Source organism: Ostrea edulis, chromosome 9 (assembly GCF_947568905.1).
Source record: "Ostrea edulis chromosome 9, xbOstEdul1.1, whole genome shotgun sequence".
NCBI lineage: Eukaryota > Metazoa > Mollusca > Bivalvia > Ostreida > Ostreidae > Ostrea > Ostrea edulis.
Window position 1 is genome coordinate 37,017,541 of NC_079172.1, and position 22,993 is coordinate 37,040,533.

General features: G+C 33.9%; 1 protein-coding gene and 1 long non-coding RNA gene across 51 annotated transcripts in view; one reads left to right on the forward strand and one right to left on the reverse strand.

Annotated features, from left to right (window-relative positions):
- The window catches only part of LOC125659436 (leucine-rich repeat-containing protein 15-like), a 615,079-nt gene that overhangs the window by 331,238 nt on the left and 260,848 nt on the right, over positions 1-22,993 (forward strand). For 41 of the 50 annotated variants that reach the window (XM_056149051.1, XM_056149060.1, XM_056149061.1 and 38 more), the window contains one exon: positions 3,601-3,672. The exons of the other annotated variants lie outside the window; for them this stretch is intronic. In XM_056149051.1, the coding sequence (XP_056005026.1) occupies positions 3,601-3,672 (72 nt within the window). The remainder of the gene's footprint in view (positions 1-3,600; positions 3,673-22,993) is intronic. 50 annotated transcript variants of the gene reach the window in all.
- Positions 15,076-18,896, reverse strand: LOC125659432 (uncharacterized). Its single transcript, XR_008798526.1, has 3 exons — positions 18,491-18,896; positions 16,285-16,466; positions 15,076-15,968 (listed from the first exon to the last, which is right to left on the reverse strand). It is a non-coding gene; the product is annotated as an uncharacterized LOC125659432 (long non-coding RNA).

Below are 22,993 nucleotides of genomic sequence, written 5' to 3' on the forward strand. Positions count from 1 at the left end.
ATTATATTCGGATATCTACGTCTATTGCTCTGTTTCCTAAAATAAAAAAAATATTATTTGCGTTATGGAGGTTCAATTGGCGATACATGTACCTATCCTGCTTCTGTAAACAGGAGATGTAAAACTTGTTTACTTAGACAGTAAGTATATATTGTCAACTTCTACCGATCAAACATGCAGCCCTGTGAATCCTTAGCATTTCCACATTGTTAGATAAGATTCAAGCAGAGGGAACTAGCTTCCCTCGAAGCTGAGTTGAATTGTTGACAATATTCATTTCTTTCTTATCTTTTTAAATTCATATTTCCATTTCCTTACTGTTTGACAAAATTCTCTTATCTATTACCTTTCTAAATTACCAGATTTAGTTCAAATTGCCTGATCATGATCGTTACTTAAATGTTATTTAAATAAACAAACAGCAGTGATAAGGAAGGTAGAAAATAGGACTGACTTCAGACAAATTTAGTTTTCAGTTTAGTATCATGCTGAATACCGACTCCCACCACCATCACCACTGTACCAAATATAGTTTCCTCATTTTTAAACTTCGAAAGATAGTTATATTAAAGGATTTATATATAGTGTATACAGTGTACTTAAATGTATAAACACGTAAGTTTCCTGTAATTTCTGTCTTCACCTCAATGAGCTCCATCTTATGAATCAAAATCAATGTATGATAAAATTATTGGCACTATTTCCATTTTATGATAGAATTTATTGTTGAAGGACGATTCTTTAAAAAAAGCATTATGATGTTTTAGTTAGCTTTGTATGCAGCAATTGAACCGGAAGTTAATCCTTATTACATTATTCCTGATTTTCAGTAAGAATATTAATGAACAGAATGATATTTTGGTATGTGTAAATGTTCGTTTATCTATTTTTAAATCGTGTTTTTAAAATCGTTAGCAAATCGCACACAGAAGTCATGTATTTACATTGCCAGAATAAATGTTGACATTGAACAAGAGAATACCTTTATGCCAATTTCGGAATTATCAACAAAAGGGTTCAATCTTGAAATTACTTGAGGCTGTGTCTATGTATAGCTTTACAAATCCTCATGCTTCAAAATCTCAATAATCCCTTCTTTTATTTTATCTATGAGCATCAATATAAATCACACATATGAAATAATTCAATAAAATTATCAACAGTCTCGCTTAAAATCAGCATTTCGCAAATTCTATGGTCGTTATAACGATTAATACACACTATCATTGGGTCAAACGCTGTTTGACTTGTTTCATATCGATTGTTAGGCCGTTTTTTGCACACTAGTTTTGACTACGGATTACTCCGTTTACCTGATTAAGATATAGGGTTCACGGCAGGTGTGACCGGCCGACAGGGGATGGTTACTCCTCCTACCCACCTGATTCCATCTATGATATATTTAGAGGTCAATGTTTGTCCAACTCTCTATATTGTATCGCTTATAGGAATTATGACATGATCACTGTTCGTTATCTTCGCATTTCATCATCCTTAGATTTTCCTTTATTTCCATATAAAGTTTTGTAAGGAACACATTTTGAGTGTGATTGTTGTGCATTCATTATACAATGATCAATCTTATAGTTTGTTGCTTAATTTTAGTGCTGATGTAATACTTATATGGTACCAATTTTGATTTACCAGATACGCATTTCGACAAATAATGTCTCTTCAGTCATGTTCAACTGAAATGTTTGAAATCTGAAATAACAATGAAGTTTTAGAGTTATAAAGGGGAAAAACAGTGTGCCAAAAAAGTGGAGTCAAATACGCTTAAGGATAAGAGCTATGCATGAGGGAGATAATCCTTAATTTTGAAATTAATTTCTAAATTTTATAACAACAATAAAATATACATCCGTATTTTCAAGCTAGTAACGAAGTACTGAGCTACTGGGCTGTAGAGACCCTCGGGGACTAACAGTCCACCAGCAGAGGCCTCAACCCAGGGGTCATAATGTAAAACTTATACGGTCCCAATTTTGATGCACCAGATGCGCATTTCAACAAATAATGTCTCTTCAGTGATGCTCAACCGAAATGTTTGAAATCCGAAATAACAATGAAATAGCTAACAGCCATAATTTTTTCATTGCCATATTTTTGTATTTCTTTGTCACGAAGATTATATCTTCGTCACAAATATTTTTTTTTCGAAAAATGTCATAACATGCGAGTAACAGGTGGTATAGAGCAAAGGTGTTGTGTAGGTGTGAGTGGATGTTGTGTGGGTGTGACGGGGGTGTTGTACGGGTGTGATAGGGTGTTACGGCGGTGTTGTGAGTGTGTGATGGAGTTCTGTGCTGTTGTGATGGGTGTTATGTGGGTTTTATGAGGTGTACGGGTGTGATGGTGGTGTTCTGTGGGTGTGATGGGGTGTTGTGCGTGTGTGATGTTGTGCTGTGAGGTTGTGATGCTGGTGTTGTGATGGTAGGAAGGAGTTATATGGGTGTGACGGGGGTGTTTTGTGGGTATGCGCAGGTGTTGTGTGTGTGATTGGGTCTTGCGCGAGTGTGACAGGATGTTGTGCGGGTGTGACGGGTGAATGGGGGATGTTTACCCTCTTAAGTACCCTATTCTACCTGGTACTCCCAGGGGTCCTTCATTACACTAAAATTGTATTTAATGGCTAGTGAAAGTTTGACTTCACTATCGAAAGAGTGTGGGGTGTTTATTTGTTTTGAACGATTTAGACGTATATCTCAAAAGATATTAGTAAATAATGTTTTTGATTTTCATAAATGTTTAGTTTTAAAAATATACATAAAACGGCGTCCTTCAGGTATATTTTATTTAAGGGACATCAGGTGTAATTTTCTTACAAAAATTGAATCTAATGAAAATTGATTTATATTATATACATCAGTAATAGCACCATTATTTAATAACTTCAATCACTTTTTTTTTTATCTCAAAGCATGGAAATGAATATGTGATGTTAATGATTTAATAATCATTGTCTTGCAAGACAATAATTCTTCCTTAGATATTTCTTTACGCTAAAAGGGGTTATATAACGTAATTTCATTAAGTTTGTCTTGTTTTTGTACAAAATAAATGTTTTTGTTAGTCATTGTTATATATTATTATCTCATTGATAGATTTTGAGAAAAAATGGTTGTCACCACTTTCATAGTTAATGCCTCCTTAAACTATTTATATCATGCTTCAAATCACAGCGAATTTTGGCCTTTAAAATCTTATTTGCAAACAATACACCTTTTGTATCATTCCGGAAAATCACCAACAATAAAACAAAATAATTGACAGCTTGTATCGCTCTTTTGATTGTGAAAGTATACTTCATATAAGGTGCTTTATGGAACAAATTAATTGAAAATTTGATGTAATGATTCACCTTAGTAGTGTTTATGAGATTGGTTGCCGTGTTTTATCTTCACCTTTTCATCAACACTAGAAAAGAAACAGCACTCAACCGAACTTCATGATTTATTGATGACTTTTCTGATATGTATCATTCCGTCTAACTTCTTTCCAGATCATACATTAAATATTCTTAAGTTTTATTCATTGCGATCTAATTAAGCAATTCCATAGTGATGATTTCCGGGTAATCAAGATATCTTTATAATTTAGACGGCTTGACTACAATCAACTAACAACGTTGGAGAAAGGCGCATTTGAAGGATTGGGAAATTTACAGTATCTGTAAGTATCTCTACATACACTTTGCTCACTATGAAATATTCTGAAATTAGAATATTAACTATTCTATTTAAAACTGAATACTCATGTTATTAAAAAACATAGATTTTTAGTTGACCCGTTTTTATATTCTTATAAAGCAGTGTTTATTAAAAAGTTTCTACATAAGGAAAACAATCTTGCTCTGGCGTCGACACTTAGATATATTGACAACGTTTATCTATTAACAATAGTCATATCTATTTATATGTCGATTCGATATATCCTTGTGAACTCGAAATAAGGACACCATACAGTCCTCAACAATTGCTTCGTACATATATATATATATATATATATATATATATATATATATATATATATATATATATTATAGAAAATAGATATTAACCGTAAACTAACATGTATAATATATAACAAACGGGATGTTTTCAGTTCCTCAATTACCATCTTCCCATATCTATGTATTACTGTATATAATGCCAGGATTCAATTATTATGATGTCTTTTACATTTACTCCATTATCTATTATTGATTGTCATTTACTTCTATGAGGAGCAGAAGCTCTCAACATGTTGAAATAAACCAACATACTTCTCTTCTGTCCAAAGTTAATCAGAGATTCTGGAAGACGTACAGTTATCACTGCCTAACACCATGCTCTATTTAAATAACTGACTATTAATACATGCATATTTATCTATTTAATGTAACTAAGAAATGATTATGTCTATTGATCATAGTAGTTAGTATATTGGCAGTTGTAATTGAGGTGATAGTCCCGTACGCTGGAAGAGCTGATGTTGAAACCGTTGTATATGATATACACTCATACAATGAAATATGTTTAAATCAATCGTATTTATGTAGCAATATTCCACTATTACCCCCATATGATGTATAAATCTCTAAATTTATTCAATAGGCTTGTGCTTATTCTACGTATGATCAGTTTTTCAATCAAGGCAGGCTACTGATAAAGAAGTTGATGTTACAGGAGTTTCAAATATCTCCTTTTTAATGAGCATTTTGCAATTTTTAAGGTCGTTACAAAAATCGAGTCTGCCAATACAACTAGTCTTTGAATAGAATGCTCTCTGACGTGTTTCATACAGATTCTTATGCCTTTCTTGGGGCACTGATTTGTCTACAAATTAATCTGTTTACCTGATCAAGGTATAGGGCTCACGACATGAGAGCTGTGACCTGTCGACAGGGGATGCTTACTCCTCCTAGTCGCCTTATCCCACCTCTAATATATCCAGTAGTTCGTGTTTGCCCAGCTCTCTATTTTGTATTTCTTATACGAGTTATGAGATTGATCATTTTTCCTTATCTTCACCTTTTATTGATACCATCATGTATGTAAGAAAACTTGTGTGGTTTTTGAAATTTGTAAAGGTAGGAAATGTCATTCAAACATGTAAATGTTCATATACGATATTGAAGTTTAAAGAGCATTATAGTAAACAGATTATTTGAAGGAATACTATTAAAATAACATAAATATAGGCGATTAGAAAGTAAGATGTGATTTATATAGCCGCCCATTGAGTGAAAGGGAAAGAAAGTTGCTAGATGTTTTAAGCACATAAACAAATATAAAATCATTATCAAGATAATTTGTATGTGATTTTTAAATTGTAAGTTTTAGGTCTATTGTGGGTGCTCATCACTGGCGGATCTAAAATTGATTTGGGGGAGGGCATACCCCTATAATTTTAAAGGCTTAATGAAATTATTTTTCCTTTGTTAGAATACAATTTAGATTTACGTTTTTGATGGAATAGATAGATAATAAATATAAAGGAAATCTCTTCATTGATTTTTTTCTTTAAAAACAATATCATGAAATGTTAAGCTCAACGTCGACGTTGAGAGAACTGTGCGCAGCACTATTGACAACCTTTCTCCATTTAAAAGTAGAAAAGAGAGCATCAAGACTGCCCCCACTCCATTAAAAAATCTAAGAGGAGTACATCATTACAGCTAGAAATTATCATGCGGGGAATTTATGATAGCTGTCACAGTCAAAATATGGGTAGTATCGTGTCGGTGTTTAACGATCAGAGTTTTAGAACTCTTAAGTAATTTCACCTACAAACTATAGTATATTTTACTCTGGAAGTCCTAAACCTAGTTGGGTATAGCATTATAGGGTATTCTTAGAAAAGCACCAATACTCTGCATAGCGTTAAACATAAAAAGAAGTTTAGCTATCGATCTTAATTATTGCGTTTTATTTTGATAATTTTAGAGGTGTAAAATCTTTTTTAATATTGTCATTTCATTTCCTTTAATTTAATTGTTTTTATTGTTACATTCTTCTTCTTCTCTTTTTAATACACCTTAGCGTAATTTATTTTATGTAAGGCAATGTCTAAATTTTGTTATTATATTTGCAACCGGAGTGTCCAAGACTCGATCCCTAATGGTAAAACCAAGACGTTTGAAATGAAATAGATAGTAACTGTTTATTTATCAATAAACTCACAAGTGATGTGAAAGTACGGCTGCTTAGGGGATACCTTGCAAACCGATATCATCTGTCACGGTCACTGTTGTCGCGATAAAGAACAAAAACTTATTTCAAGAAACTCAACATTTAGACCCTGAAGCGTTCTGTTACCGTTCCGTTTTCTATAAGAACTGTCCAATTCCCACCTTAAACTGTTTTGTTCTCGATAAAACCGTTCCATTCCCACATTAAACTGTTCCGTTTCAAGCGTTCAGCGTTTTGTTTCAAGCCCAAAACGTTCGTTCTTACAAACCATACATTCCCGCATGGTCACTTGGAACTCGCGCGTCAGTCTGTTATTTTATTTCAACATGGCGCTAGGTCGACATGGAAAATACTATCGTTCCTGATTCGACACAATATTTCAAACTTGTACAACGATGGAGAGTTCTGCAGTTCACATCCGTAAATGTTTACCGACAAATTACAAGTATATCACGACACGACAAAGTATATTCTTAATCAATGGGTAAAATCTATTTACTGAAGAACAAAATATATGAAAATGGATGTTTCATTTTTAAACTAATAAATAAATAGCGATAATGTTACTGTTGATAAAAAGAAAAAGTTCGTCCAGCGCGGAAATAAAGTGTCAAATTATATGATCTACTTTAAGTACGGATAACTCTTAGACTGATATGAATTTGACATCTTCCGAGTCGTGAAAATGTTTTTCGGCGAATCAAAAACAATCATTTATAAGAATTCCAAAAGCAGTTTGTGTGGTGTCATCTTCAAAAGAGGGTATGAATTGGTCGAGGCACTAAGAGTTGCTCCAGTAATGGTGTATATTGTACTAGTCTACGGGAGAGTGGACACGGAGTTCACAATATAGGTCCCCGTCTCAAGTGACTTTGGCTTCTTTAATATCCTCGTTGAATTTTGGGAGATGTCACCAAAACCCTGTTAATGTATGTTTATGGAATGGGTACCTTTATAGCGAGCAAAGCTCGCGTCGCGAAGAGACGCGACGAGCTCGCTCCAATGATTACGCAAATGAGTCACGTTGTTTGCTCTTCATCAGCTGAAAAATGATGGGGACTACCCATAATGCCTCCGGAAAAATGTCGCCGTCACTGCGGTATACTTAATTGACAATCACGTAATCAAAATAATTAGATTGTTTAGAAAGTACAATTAATGTTTTTTAAATTCCAGACAAGCTTTCTGATTCCTTCAAACGTTTTGTTTTTGCTTGGTTTGAGAAAAGAAAAAAACATTGCAGCTAATATGATGTCACAATTTGTAACTGTTTACACCAAGCGCGTTATATTTCCCGCGTTAAATGAAGAGGCGGATAAAAGTCGTGTTGCAAGATGTTAATGGCCATCGCTCGTCTCAACGGTCACACCGTACAACATATTATGTACCATTAATCAACGTCACATGTCATTATGACATTGAATCGGGTTTTAATGCAAAATTAATATTTCTTATTGAAAATTGTTATTAAGGGTTCTAAAATTAGAATGCAAAATTGTTATCTATTATTAGATTACATAGACATTCATTGATGTGTTTATTTTGAGATACATTCATTCTGAATATGAATGAAAGGTGAAGATAACGAAAAGTGATCAATCTCATAACTCCTATAAGCAATACAAACTATATAGTTGGGCAAACGCGGACCCCTGGGCACACCAGAGATGGGATGAGGTGATTAGGAAGAGTAAACATCCCCTGTCGACCGGTCACACCTGCCGTGAGCCCTATATCCTGATCAGGTAAACGGAGTTATCCGTGGTCAAAATCAGTGTGTCAAGAACTGTATATGATTTCAAACGCTTTAATACACTACATTGAGCACTATTATAAAGGTTTCCATAATACACGTAATACATGTACAAACTGAATTCCTCTTTAAAATTACCTGTGCACTAAGTTATCGAAAAAAATCATAACATTTTGAGTAAAGAGTGGCAATGTTACTTTGTATTATATCTAAATCGGACCAAGCCTCAAATCACGCAATTCCATTTTTCTAATGTGTAAAGTGATTTTTAATTGATTACATACATGTGTAATACAAATATAAATATCCACATGTGTAATGTAAGGCACATGTAATTGTATGTATTAATTTACTTCCCTCCCCCTTCCTTCTTTTTCAAAATATTCATCATATCGATCAAATTAAACTTTTTTGACACGTACTATCTCTCTTTTCCGAAATGTCTATATATGAATAAAATGTACCCAAATTGTCCGAAATGCAGAATTTGAAATCGAAGCCAAACCGTTCGTTCTCATTTTTGGACCGAAGAAAACCGTTCGTTTTCAATCTCAATGTGTTCCATTCCAGATAAAAACAGTTCCATTTTGGTTGCGAACCGTTCCCTTCAAACCGTTAAACGTTCGTTTTCCCAAACAGAACCGTTCGTTCCTCAACCGTTCAGCGTTCGTTCACTGGTCCACTGGCGTAGTAGTACACATCAGAGTCTGTACGACAAACATTGAAAGTATTCACAATCTATGCAAAACGTTCAGTGGAGAAAGGGGCAAACCACCTAGAATGTTTCACTTAGCAAAATTAAATGCTTGCAAATTTATTAATTCAACAAAGCAGTATCGATTTTATTTGAAGTACTAAAATATCTTAATAGAGTTTGAGAAATAGATAATTCATTGATTGTTCTGGTCATATCATTCAAATGAAGTGTTGAGATTACTAGTATTACTTGTTTGCCAAATTGATAATTCATAATCAAAGTTAACAATGAAATGTTGAAATCTGAAACATAGACGGTTAGTTGGTTAGTTGGTTAGAAGGCTGTTTGTTTTACGTCCCGTCGAGAATTTAACTTATGTTGAGACGTCACCAGCTAAAGTACAATTAATTCAGACCTATACCTAACGCTAAAGGCCGTAACAGTGAGGACTTTTTAAAATGCCTCTGCACGTCCCGAACAGCTTAAATCCCGAACTTTCTTACACATTTCTTCGTCGGTGGCATCCAGTGGGCGTTCAGTCCTGACTTCATCTGCTAAAGACGTTCTACTGCGTTTGAATTCCCCTATCCAGAATTTAACCTGAGCATAAGATGGTGCAGAAGACCCATAACCATCGGCTAACTCGCCATGTATTCCCTTGCATGTTTTACCTTTTAAATGCAAGTACCGGATTATAGAACGGTATTCAACTTTAGATCAAAGGCATGCTTTTGCATCTCTAGTCATGTTTGACATTCAATATCTTATTAAAGAATGACTCGATACGCGTGAAATTTTGAACCCATGTATAAATCATGTATTGAAACAAGGCATGAAAATCGTGACCGTCTCGATCAATCGGTAATGGGATGGGCTGGTTACCTTTTGACTCGACCTAGCACTAATGAAATACCGCGACTGGTCGGATGTTTTGAAATACGGGCAAAATATCAGATATCTACCTATCACTGTGATTATTAAAGGACACATCTCATGTTTTCAAAGTATACAAAATTACATGCAAGAAGTTTTAGGCATGAGAAGGATTAATTTTGCTGAAAAAATGAAAAAGTTTAGAAACATGCGTTGTGTCCTTTAACACTCTTCTATAAATAGCGGAGCTTTGATTCATGATATGTAATACAATTCGAAATATAAAATGCTTAATGAATCCAGATTGATCTATCAGATAACCAAATAAAAATCTTACAGAAAAATGGTTTTGGAAAATTACAGATTTACAAACAGGGATATCTGGAAATGTCAATAAAAAAAATTGATGTAGATTATGCGCAAACATGTAATGATTGAAAAATTGATAGTGTCAGAGCACATGAGATAGCATTGGACACAATATTCGTTCTTTCTACCTGAATCAGTAATACATCCCGACATCCTCTTGATTTTTAGATCCCGTTTGTGTTCTTGTTCTACACATTATTAAATTACATTTTACATAAGAAATGGTATGTTTTGAAATCTATGGCATTTTTGATGGAAACACCATTGTGATAATTTAGTGATAATATCTTGAACAAAAGCAAAGGTAGAAATATGTTTAAAAAGAAAGATCAGTCAAATAGATCATTCAAAGAATAAAAAAGAAAGAAGGGAAGCAGGGACCCAAAGGAATTTTATTGTAGAAAGAATGAACAAGTAGTGACTTTAACACATATTAATGTTTCATTGTTTTGTTAAAAGACAGGCTAATGCCAAAGAAGTTAATGTTACAGGGGTTTAAACAGTCTCGTTTAAAGTCAGCATTTCGCAAATGATATGGTAGTTATTATGATCTACATATATATGTAGTTTTCCAAAACACTATATCATTGGGTCAAATGATGTTCGACTTCTTTCATATTCATTGTAAGACCGTTTTGGCACTCTGATTGTTCTGTAATGGCTACTTAGATGTCATAATTTTAACATTACAGAGGAGTTTACAATAATGGCATAGCAGGAAACAGTTATGTCTACGTGGATTGTTTTTTTCAAATGCTGTACGGAAAGTGCACCAAGAATTATATGTTTTACTTATAAATGTTGATAATCATTGTTATTGTTCTGTCAGTACTGATGCATTCTGATTAATGTTGTTTTCACTGTTATTGATGTTTTATTGGTACAGTGACATGTTGATTCTTATTGTCGTTTGTACTGTGGATTTTGATGTTTGTTGATAAGTACTGAGAAAATACAATAAGTATTAAGTAGTTCCGATAAATACTGTGGCTATTGGTTTCCTCTCAGGAGGTCTAAAAATTGGTCGGGGTAAAATGAATGGTGTAGTTATTTTTTTTTCAAAAACAGTTTTTTATAATATGTATTATATCGTTTTAAAGTTATTCATATACATGTAATTAAAACGATACCAAATAGTAACATTTGCCATGAGAAAACCTGGTTTTGAATATCTTCTCAGATTGATCTACTTCCTTATTTTTTTCTATAAAATTTCTTTCTTGTTGTTCACTTAACAGAAAGTGAGTGATGCATGCAATTTATTGTTTTGAATTTGAATTCGTATTCAGGAAATGATAAATAGTCTTGTAAAGACTGTAGTAGGGATATTCAATAAGTACTCACGCTGTTTTTCTTTCTCTCCGGAAGTTGCAGTGGTACAGTACCGAGTTCATTATTTTGATCATTCAGAGTGCTCCCATTCCTGTGTATTTGTTTAAGCATGGTCTATCCTTCCTCCCTAATGTCAAAGCACTTATTTTCTCTGCCGAGAATTCAGAGCGCCTGTTCTCCCATTTAATATTTCTTTGATAATTAATACTGTACAATGAGGAAACGGTGACGATAATGAAACAATAAGTAATCTCGTAGCTCCTATCAGAAATACGAAGTTAAGAAGTAAAGAACTTAACTATATGCACTATACAAATCTGCAAATATTGGCCTTTTATGCTCAGAATAATCTCATTGAAGCATATCTGCCAAGCGATTGTGTGAATATTAGTCTACAATTTTCTAGTTCACTTAAAAGGGATATACAATTCATGAACATGATATTATGATACAGAGTCTTACGGAGTAAAAGAGGCTAATATGATCATGCATTTATTTTCCAAATGAAAGTGAAATTAGCACTATTAAAAATAGATTGAATGCCAATTGTAGTAAATACTAAAGATAATATCCGTTTGTAAATTGGATTTTTGAAAATCAAAACTTCATACAATTTAACCAGATATTGATTGTACTGTATAATGAATGGTACATCAACAATAATCGTCATTATAGATTCAATGAGTTATACAAATCATTCTATCATGGGAGTTGTTGATCTGTTTACACAATACACGTATTACTAACTTTGTTCCAATTTGTCAAAAACTTTGAAAAGAAAAATAGAGAAAGCCACGTGCATAAGCACAACTTTCTTACAAACTATGTAAAATCTTTCAGTATGCATACATGAACAAAATGAGCTATCATTTGATTGGATTATGTTTTACACCTTCCGTTCTCTTATCGATGACTGTACTATTCACAACACCATATGATGTCTCAATTGGATAGAAACAGTGTTAAGCATTCAATATATCAAGCTATAGGACCCAGGGCGGGTTTTACCGGTCGCCAGGGAATGCTTACTCCTCCTAGACACCTGGTCCCACCGATCGTATATCCAGGGGTTCATCTTTGCCCAACTCTCTATTTTGTATTCCTTAAAGAGTTATGAGATTCACCACTGTTCGTTATCTTCACCTTCCATATCATTGATGGAAAAGTGAAGATAACGAGTAATGTTCCATCTTATATATGGCCCAACTATCTATTTTGTATTGCTTATAGGAGTTATGAGATTGATCACTGTTCGTTATCTTCACCTTGCATATACATCTATGTGTCCTTTTGTCAGAGTACGATTTAAATTAAAAGATTTGATGAAATAGATGCATACAAATATATAACGTCGATTTCTTCAATGTGTAACTTATATACCGTCAATCTCTTCAATGCAAGGTGAAGATAACGAACAGTGATCAATCTCATAACTAATACAGACTGGCGGGAATAGGGATCATAAGAAAGCTATGAGATTAGTTCAATATTCAAACGTATTTGAATAGTAAGTATCTAACCGAAATGGGATGATTTCATCCAAAATATTTTACTAAAATTATTTGAATAGTAAGTATCTAACCGAAATAGGATGATTTCATCCAAAATATTTTACTAAAATTATTTGTGGGGTTATGAGTTCACACAGACATTATGTTTCAAAATGAGTACGAGTATGGAAATGAACTTGGGTTCAAATTGACTGGTTACCTAATATGACTACATCAACAACAAAAAATCACTTGAAGCTGTGAGTTTTTTGGGTCATATGTGGGTTCAGAGAATATTGGAAAGTATGTTAGGAAACAAGTATAGTGGAAAAATATGTGAGGATTTTTAACATTAAATTTATGAGTCGGCGATGCAGGAATGCAGTGATATAGGGAATCAACCATGCAACTGTCATTTGAGGGGTGGGACGTAAATCAAAGATAGTTATAAGGGGTTGATCTTAAGCTTTCTGATCTGTCCCAATATCTTCTTAAAGAGCTACAATTCTGCAGCTAGTTCTTTAGAAGATTCTTTAAAGATTTCCCATGTATATATTTCGCATGTAAAACTTTGATCCCCTATTGTGACCCCACCCAATCCCTATGGACCACCACTTTAACAAACTTGAACATGCACTATATCTGAATGTAAAACATTGATCCTCTATTGTGACCTCACTCTAGCCCCGAACACCATGATTTACACAAACTAAGAACCTTTTAAGTGAATTTAGACTTTTCTGGTCCAGTGGTTCTTGAGAAGAAAGTTTTATTTTTAAATGACCCCACCCTGATTTTGCATTCTCATGATAATTTCCCCTTTGAAGGGTGCGTGACCCTTTTTATGATCAAACTTGAATCGCCTTCACCCATGGAAGATGTATATCAAGTTTGATTGAAATTGGCCCAGTAGTTCTTGAAAAGACGATGAAAATGTGAAAAGTTTACAGACAGACGGACAAAAGGCAAAGGTGACCAGAAAAGCTCACTTGAGTTTTCGGCTTAGGTGAGCTAAAAAGTATATAAACATGTTTAAGGACATGAGGGGCGATGTGGCCAAAAATAACTCGTCAATGAATATTTTTTCTTTTTTTCATGAAGCACCATCAGGATGTCCTGTACAATGTGTATAAATTTCATGGCCACTTTCTAGGTATACAAGGGAGATAATAAGCTTTGAATTACCCCCCTTTTCGAAAATTGTGAATTTTACAAGATTATTCCGATTTTCAATTCAAAAAAATAATTTGATGGAATTTTTATCTATATCTTTTAAATTTTTTTTTAGAATATATGTAAAATATAAAATATATAATAATAAAATGCTTAAACATAACCATATAATAAGAAATTGGGAAAATTTAAGGATTTGGGGTGGAAATTGGTTCTCAAAAACAGGGTAGTCCAGATACTAAATGAAGCACTGCTCAAAAACTTGTCAATGATTTTTTTTGCAAACACTGCAATTAAAAGCTATTCATATACCCAACTTCCTGTAGAAATATGAAGGGGTGAAGCTAATCTTCATTTTGAGGTAGGCGTCCTTGAAGTTATACATTGATATGTTCACTTGGGGTTAGGCTTGGCGAAATATTTGTTATTAATAACTTTCAAGCTTATATTCTTTTCATGTACACATGTACAACTACTGTTAAAAGTAATGGGGGATGGGACAGTCTCAATTTATTTCCACTACAAAATTAAAAAAAGAAGAAGCTCATTATCAAAGACGGGGGGGGGGGGGGGGGGGGGGCAGCCTAATTCTTCTTGCCTGTTTTGGAATACATTGTTAGAAACTATATTTGTTTTGAACCTACTGAAATATTTAGAATTTTCATAATTACGGAACAAAAATTGAGTTAATGGAAACAAATTAAATTTTTTTTAAATATACATGTATATCTTAAACATGGCTTCGAACAAAACGTCTAGTCTAGCTCTACACAATACATCTTCTTTCAAACCACGGGTTAACGTCAATATGAGCTACTACTTCCTTTACTAGATCAACAGCATTTCCGCGGCCATGTTAGCTAGTGTCGCTTGACTCGATCGTCTCCATGCTATTTTTCAAGGTATTTATGTATCGCACATGTTGTGACTTTGCACCTTTTTCTTTTTCACATGTCTGCTTCTCGCATAAATTCCGACGTGTGTCATATTTTTTTAATTAGTTATCATTTCCGCAGCAGTGCTTCGTAAAGATAGTAAAAATAATTTGTAATATGACCTAGTTTCAGAGATAAAGCGTACTTATATTTACATGAAAATGCATGCAAAAATTAAACATTCCTAGTATGGACGTTAATATTTGACCAAAAGTAACGATTGTCGTCATAAGGAGGGGGGGGGGTGTATTTTTCGCAAACAAGGATCGATTATAAAAGCACCTGAATAGTGTGTATGTTTCCCAAGCAAGATTCGGAGAAATGTGTGCCCAGTTCTAGTTTCACACTATTATTGTAAATATCAACAAACGATCATCATCTTACACTTGCACTGAGTCAGTGTTTACAGACGGTTGACTTTCTTTTTGTAAATGCCTAGAGATGCAAATTGCATGTGCATGTAGGAGCGATTTCGGTGAGTTGTAGGCTATACTATCAAAATTATTGTGGCTCATACTATACATATATATAATATATGCAATGTATATATATCAAAAAGAGACTTGTAATCACTATGAAATAAAAGGAAAATTATCATTTGACAAGAATTCAATCAACAGATTTACACAAAACACTTGACAGCGATAGCAAATTACAACAAAATATGATGACATTTTCCCCGCGATGCAACGTCGTGACGTACTTTTTTATTATGACGTCGTATAGTGTGTCTGTACAGTATTGGGATTTTTCTCGGGAAGCTTAACTACGCTGCGTCCGGTTCTAAATTTATAATAAATTTGCAACCATCACGTGATCATCGTCCCGCATATCCTTAATGTTAAGCCTGTTTGTTCTATTGCTAAAGAGCTTCATTGCCAGCATCTACCTTCACTGAGCTTCCATCATCATGAAAGGTGAAGATAACGAACAGCGATCAATCTCAAAACTCCATTTTGATTATCCAGGCCAAATTAATCCTTTCGGAGGGGTTAGGGCTGGGTGTCCTGTTGAGGTCGAAATTTGTTTTTCTATACTTGGTGACCAAGTGGATTGATCCTATCCAATCCTGTAAACTCTATGTCTCGTTTTACTATTTCATTCCATGTCAGCTTTGGTCTATCTGTGATGACCTTAACTGTTGATCATGATACACGACATTATCTGACAAATCTGCAAAAATTATTTAGAAGAGGAATTAATAAAACGTCTTCGTAAAAGGTAGCAATGAATAGCAATAAATGTATAGTTAGATGAAAATCATAATTTCTATTCCTAAAAAATAAGTGTTTATCAGCTGTAAATCTTAATTCACATATCAATTATCATTTTTAAAGATTCAAAGTGATACAGATATCATAAATATTTTATGACAAATATATCATAATTATAGTACCACAATATTTTTGCTGTATTTTAACAGGAGGCTGTCAAAATACAAATCATTAATTATACTCCTAAAGGTGCAAATCAAATCTTGTATATATACCTTTTCTCAAAACATTTTTAATGAGCTGTATTGCACCTGTTGTAGACTCTCTTTCGGACTGGCTCATATTGTTGGGAATATAGGCATCTAGCTCTCCTGGTACCATGCTATTTTTAACGAATATTGTCATTTCTTTGTTATGTCAAAGCCATTTGTTCTCCTTGATGCGAAATTATGTTTGACTGAAATTACAGTGAAAGTTTTTTAAAAACAAAAAATCTAGTAGACATGTACATTCAAGTAATACCTGTTCCCTACCACTTCTAACTGTACCAGTATTTGTTCAAATTCAATGGAACCACTGCACTTCATATACATGTACTATTTAATTTTGTCACAATGCACAGTAATGGAGAGGGTGTTACAACTTACATGTACCAGATAAGACATACATGAATCATCAATATTCTACCTATTTACATCTGCCCTAGAACCTGATTTTCATGCACCCATGTTATGATAGACTGTATTATGGTATGTCTCAAGCTCTTCCATCTGTCTCTTAGCTTTTTCAAAAAATTCAAAATTTTAGTTTATCAATCCTTTTACCCACTAAGGTGATCTAATCAGCAATTAAAAAACTAATTAAGCTTTTGAACATCATATCTAGCAAAGATACTTATGTACACATTTATGTAACTTTACAATAATAGTTATGCCCTGTTCACATGGTGGTTTTACTGCCGGGTTTTTAAGGTCATGATTTTAAAGGCCTGGGCCTTTCCAATGGGAAAAAATAGCGACATTTGATCGAAATTGGGAAAAAAAGTTTCATTCAAAGAAAATAGGGAGATAGTGTAAATTAAGATAGAAAATAGAGACATAGTGCATTAAGGTATCACATCGGTAATTATTTTCACTATAGATTACTAAGGAGGGGAAAAATATTTAAAAATCAGTTACAGAATTGACGCCGAATAACGCAGTCAGACACGTTCTATGTTACCTATCTCGTCTGCCGACACCAGAAAAACGACACCCTACGCGGCATTTTTGAAAATAAATTACCCGGAAACAAGACTACCCTCAAATCCACGTGTTTTTCACATGTGTGTAAACAGCCGGAGTGCACCTCAGGAAGTAGCCTCAGCTACCAACAGAATATAGTTCCTTTGTATACACTTGGTTATTTCTACAAATTACACAAAATGTCCTAATCAGGGGTACAAAAATTAAGAGAAAAGAAGAAGAAGAAATGAGAAAAATCGCGCAAGGAAAAAAAATAGTTCTTTAAATATATAGAACTACAATTGACTAAGTTCATTTTGATTGGACAATTACCGGTGTGATACCTTAAGGTATGATTGGGCTCCTTCTAACTTTCAACATGTTCAATTTGGTTAAAGCTTACCTCATGCAAATAAGCAGAGACCAACAATTAGGTTTACTTAACAGTTTTGAAGCAAACTTGTAATCTGTGGGCCTGTGAAGAAGATTTAAGAATGATTAGGCTACCCTCCTTGCGAATTTCAAAGCAAAAATTGGGGAAAATATCTGATTTTTGGCATTGGGAATGGGACCTTATTCCGACCCCCTACAGACCCTTAAAAAACCCTGACTGCAGATTTTGAATTAAAATTTTCAAACTTTAATGCGCATGAAATAAAATTCATAGAATAGATACAGCCCATACATAATAGCAAATTGGAGTCGCATGCATCATACCCATGATTAGCAATTGATATATTTTTGTACAAAAAACTAATTCTAAAAAACTAATTCAATGTGAAAAAAAGTGAACAAACATTATTCCATGAGAAAATGTCATATATAGATTTGTGCTCACCATAGACACACTGGGTATATACATATGGAAGAAATTGCTTTTAAATAGTTTTGTGTTATTCATTAAAGAAATGAATCATAAAATTGATTTTAAAAAATCATGACAATGTGAGCTTGAAACCTAGCACTAACCACCTTTTCATCTATGAAACTTGAGAAACCCCCTATTCCGTCATCTAAATACAGAACAATTTTGTTACCTTCTTGTCATGCCATTTAAAACCTAAATATTCTTTGTCTAACTCATGCATAACTATGTGATGATACGCACGTTTTAGATCAAATGCAAAAAAGTAATAACCCGATTGAAAAAAATATCTAAACGTACTGGTATCCTCATACATGTACTTGTGTTTGAATTTAAACAAATGTGGATTGACACGCCTGCAGTCAAAAACCAGCCTTTGTTTGAATTTATTACCTGCTACCGCCAACGGGTTTACTGTCCTTGGTATTTTTATTTACTTTCAGAATACAACCTTTCTCTACTATCTTTTTGATTTCTTTGGACACAAACTGCTCATTGTTAACAGCAGATTTGTCGTTCTGCAATACAATATGTCCCGGTGTAGTAACCAAAGGCATCTGATAACCAAAGTTTAAAACGTCAATAACAAAGCTATTTGCTCCTATCGAACGCCATCGACCTACATTTTTCTTAATTGCCATGATTACCATTTTCAAAATTTTCACTTATCTTATTCTTTTTCAATTTTTCTGTGCAATCTTTCCTCCAGTGTCCCCTTTTGTTACAGCAGTAACAGTGCCCCGATCTCCAGATTCCCGTTGTTGTAGAGGTTGACTGTAAATCGTTTTGAGTCCTTGACGTTTCGTTCCACTTTCGCCTGAACCTTGTTAATTTTCTTTTCATCCTTCGAGTCCGATGTGATTGGATTTTTCACATATTCATTGACAACTCTCCACCCTGCCTCAGACGAATCCGTAAGCCTGGTTAATTTTTGTCTATTCTTAACGATATCCAAACCTTCTGCTATTCTCTGTTGAGCTTCTTCCACCTTGTGATCCTGCAGCTCTTTACTTGCGTCCTTGAGTTTATTGTTGACTTGTGCTTGTGCTGCTCTTCGTTTCCCTTTTCTTGAATTTATGCCTGTCAGACAGAACTTCTTCGAATTTTGCTTCATGTTGTTCAGCTATACATTTCTGGTGATTGTTAATACTTTCCTGCACATCTGATAATCTGCTGTACCAAAGTTCTGAAAAACTGCTCAGAGAATTATCATTATTCGCATGCTGTAAAGTTTGGTTGATTTTGTCTTTGAACGGCCTCGGCTTCCATTTCTTTTAACCCGTGCAGAACGGCGACTAGATGTGATTGCATTAACAAAACCTGCTCTTAAAACCCCTTACTAAGCATTTCTATTGGTCAGAACCCTAACACCATTCCATGGATCATGCCACTATACAGGTTCTGTCATTTGAATACAAATAGTGAATACAACATTTTCCCGCTATGTTATCGAAACACAGGAAAATATAAGTATTTTATCTCAAGTGTAATTTAATCATTCGTACTTTCTACATTCTATCGCGTACTTATACGTGATTTGTACATTCTCTCGCGTACTTTTACGTGATTTGTACGTTCTCTTGCCTACTTATACGTGATTCGTACGTTCTCTCGCGTACTTATACGTGATTTGTACGTTCTTTTGCGTAAACATACACAGCAAATCTTTATATGTCTAAGTACATAGCACTTTTTATGTAATTTGTACATTCTCTCACGTAAAAAGTTACTAATTTTATATATGTCTATTGCCTAAGTACATGCATATATTAACTTAATCTATACGTGATTTATGCATTCTGTCTCGCATAAAAATACATATTAATTGTATCTATACGTGAAAGGTACATACTATTGGAAATTAAACGAGAGTTACCTGTAAAGTGTTGTTTGTAATTATACAAAAACTATTGGAAAGGAATGGAAGAATCAAATGAGATAACACCAGTGTATCTAGCCTCAGTGTTTAAGTCTAATTAATAGCCGAAATGTACTTGAACGAAGGGTAGGAAAAAGGTTAGACATGCAATTCATCCATTCCATTCTAGTAATTAATTTGAATTACAATCAAATATCAGCTTACTAAGCCTTACAGGTACATGTCTCGTATAATTTCCAATTCTACTTCATCACTGTACATGCTATTACGTAACCACATGAAATTGTCAAGCTTTAAATGCGTCACAGAATTTAACATTTCTCGAGCCTTGGCGGGAGAAATATTCAAATCCAATAACGAATTTCATAAATTCCATCTGTCATAGGCACGAGTGTAAGATTCGATTTATCACACAAGTATTCTTCAACGCAATATATTCTATTTGTTTATTTCACAACCCGACTGTCACAGAATTGTTTTGCTTTCAATTTGATTGTGACATCGTCGCAACGTCACGGTTTCAAGAAACTTGAAATTATTTTCACATCATATAAGACAAAAAAATCCCATTGGAACAACCCTGTTGACAAAACAAAGTCTTTTACCGCCAATGTTAACAATTTCAAAGGATGACATGTTGTTTTCTTCAGGTGGCGCATGAATGATTAACTTACCTAATTTGCATAATTATGAAACTGTGCTACGGGTTTATATCATTTTTTCGAACCCGTGTCATGAACCTGGGAAACGTACCGTTTTGTGATAATACAAATTAATTGATGATAATATGTCTTGTTCTTAAGTAAATATATACATCATTACATATGAACAGGGTATTTTTAGTTATCAGAACACTTTTATAAAGTCTGTCCCAAGCATGCCAAAGATGACTAGTTAATGCATTGACATGCCGATGTATTCCTCAAATGCGTAACATTTACAAAACTATCCGTGCTCATGAACCGGTAAAACAATTAAATTTAAAAAAAAAAACCTACTTCTTTAAGAAAAGAGTCAATTCTAGATTCTGAATACGAATCAGTCAATTCCAGATTGTTACCGGTCAAGTTTGTTTCAAAGTGCTTAAATCATATCGCATTTAATAAACCGATATTTATCTTCAACTTCGATAAACCCAGGCAAATTTCGTCAAAACCAAATGATTTCATCCAGTCCAGAACAACTGCGACATCCGGAATTTCTGAATATCTAGGAAAAGATGTTTTCTATCAAGCACCTTTAAGAAATCCTTTTAATAGTGCATGCTGTTACATACGACGATGAACAGCATCAACATGAGTCACTCCTTGCTGTATTGACACCATAATATTCAAAATTCAAGACCAGTATCATACAAAATTCTTTATAACTCTAAAACATGATTTACAATTGTGTAAAAGGAATGACTTTCCGGTCCACCACAGAATGTCTTCCATTTACATAGATAACACACATATTATTTTTTCTATTCACGAAGACAACAATATGTCTTTAGTTTCCTCCAATGAGTGTCTACTTTGGATTGATCTCCAGATCTTAAAGAAAGCAATGGGTTAAAAGTTTCCCAATATGTGAATGTTTCGTCATCTCTAGAATGTGGTGGCCAATCTGGCATTGTTAAGGTATCGCATAGCCGGTTTATTTGACAGATATATAATTCCTGCGTTAAAAAGAAAACGGCTATAAGGTACTTGTTGCTTGATCTAACGTCATTTTCTGAAAAACTGATATTATCATACAGAACGGGAGAAAACAAAACAATCTCAATCCAAAGCAAGAAATAGAGAAAGACATATATTGTGAAGGGTTTCAGCTGCAGTATTTATAGTTTTCCTAATTTATGATATTGCATGTACATTAGCATAGCAAATAAATCAATATTTGGACTAATATTAAACATTTCAATGGCTCATTGAAAAACTCGTTTATCAAGCATTAATTTATGTATTTTCTTGTTTGAATATCTTCTTTCCAAAACTGCTTTGTAGTTTTACTTTACCTGAGATATCAGCAGCTATAAGCCAAATATATGCCAGATGTATGCCCATATTCATATTTTCTAACCGTTCTATCGCTCTCTAACGAACAAGTAAATTCTTTTTCTCATATATATTAAAATAAAATTTAGAAATTCGTTTCAAAATTAATGATGATATCTCCCTCATGCATAGCTCTGATCCTTGGACGAATTTGACTCCAGTTCTTTTGGCACTCTAGTTTTCTTTTTAGCTCCTACAAGTTTATTGTTATTTCGAATTTCCTAAATTTCGGCTTGAGCATCAATGAAGAGCCATTATTTCTCGAAATGCGCATCTGGTGCATCAGAATTGGTACCGTATACGTTTTACATTATGACCCCTGGGTCGAGGCCTCTGCTGGTGGACTGTTAGTCTGCGAGGGTCTCTACAGCCCAGTAGATAAGTACTTCGTTACTAGCTTGAAAATACAGATGTATATTAAATTCCTGAGATAAGATTTAGAAATTTATTTCAAAATTAAGGATGATATCTCCCTCATGCATAGCTCTGATCCTTCGACGAATTTGGCTCCAGTTCCTTTGGCACTCTAGTTTTCTTTTTAGCTCCTACAAGTTTATTGTTATTTCTAATTTCCAAAATTATTTTTCGAAATGCACATCTGGTGCATCACAATTAGTATATATATATATGCTACGGTAGTTGTATGTTTAGCTACAAATTTAACGTGCTTATCTTGTCTATCATTCCATGTTGCCAGCAGTGAGGAAAAAACGCGTAGAGGTCTAAGACATTAAGATGATGATTGAGTTGAATCTTTCCATGGTATACCTATTGATGTATTAATTGATTGAAGGTTACACGTTTAGTCTATCAAACTTGCAATGGTTTTGGTTATGAAATCTGGTAACCTCGGTTCATGGGTACTTTAGCACCAACAATGTTCAGTTTCCACTGCTGCAAGTCTTTCCTACTTAGATTTTATCAATGGATTTCATATTGAACCTTTGATTCCAATAAAGTCGAAATTTTTTCATTTTG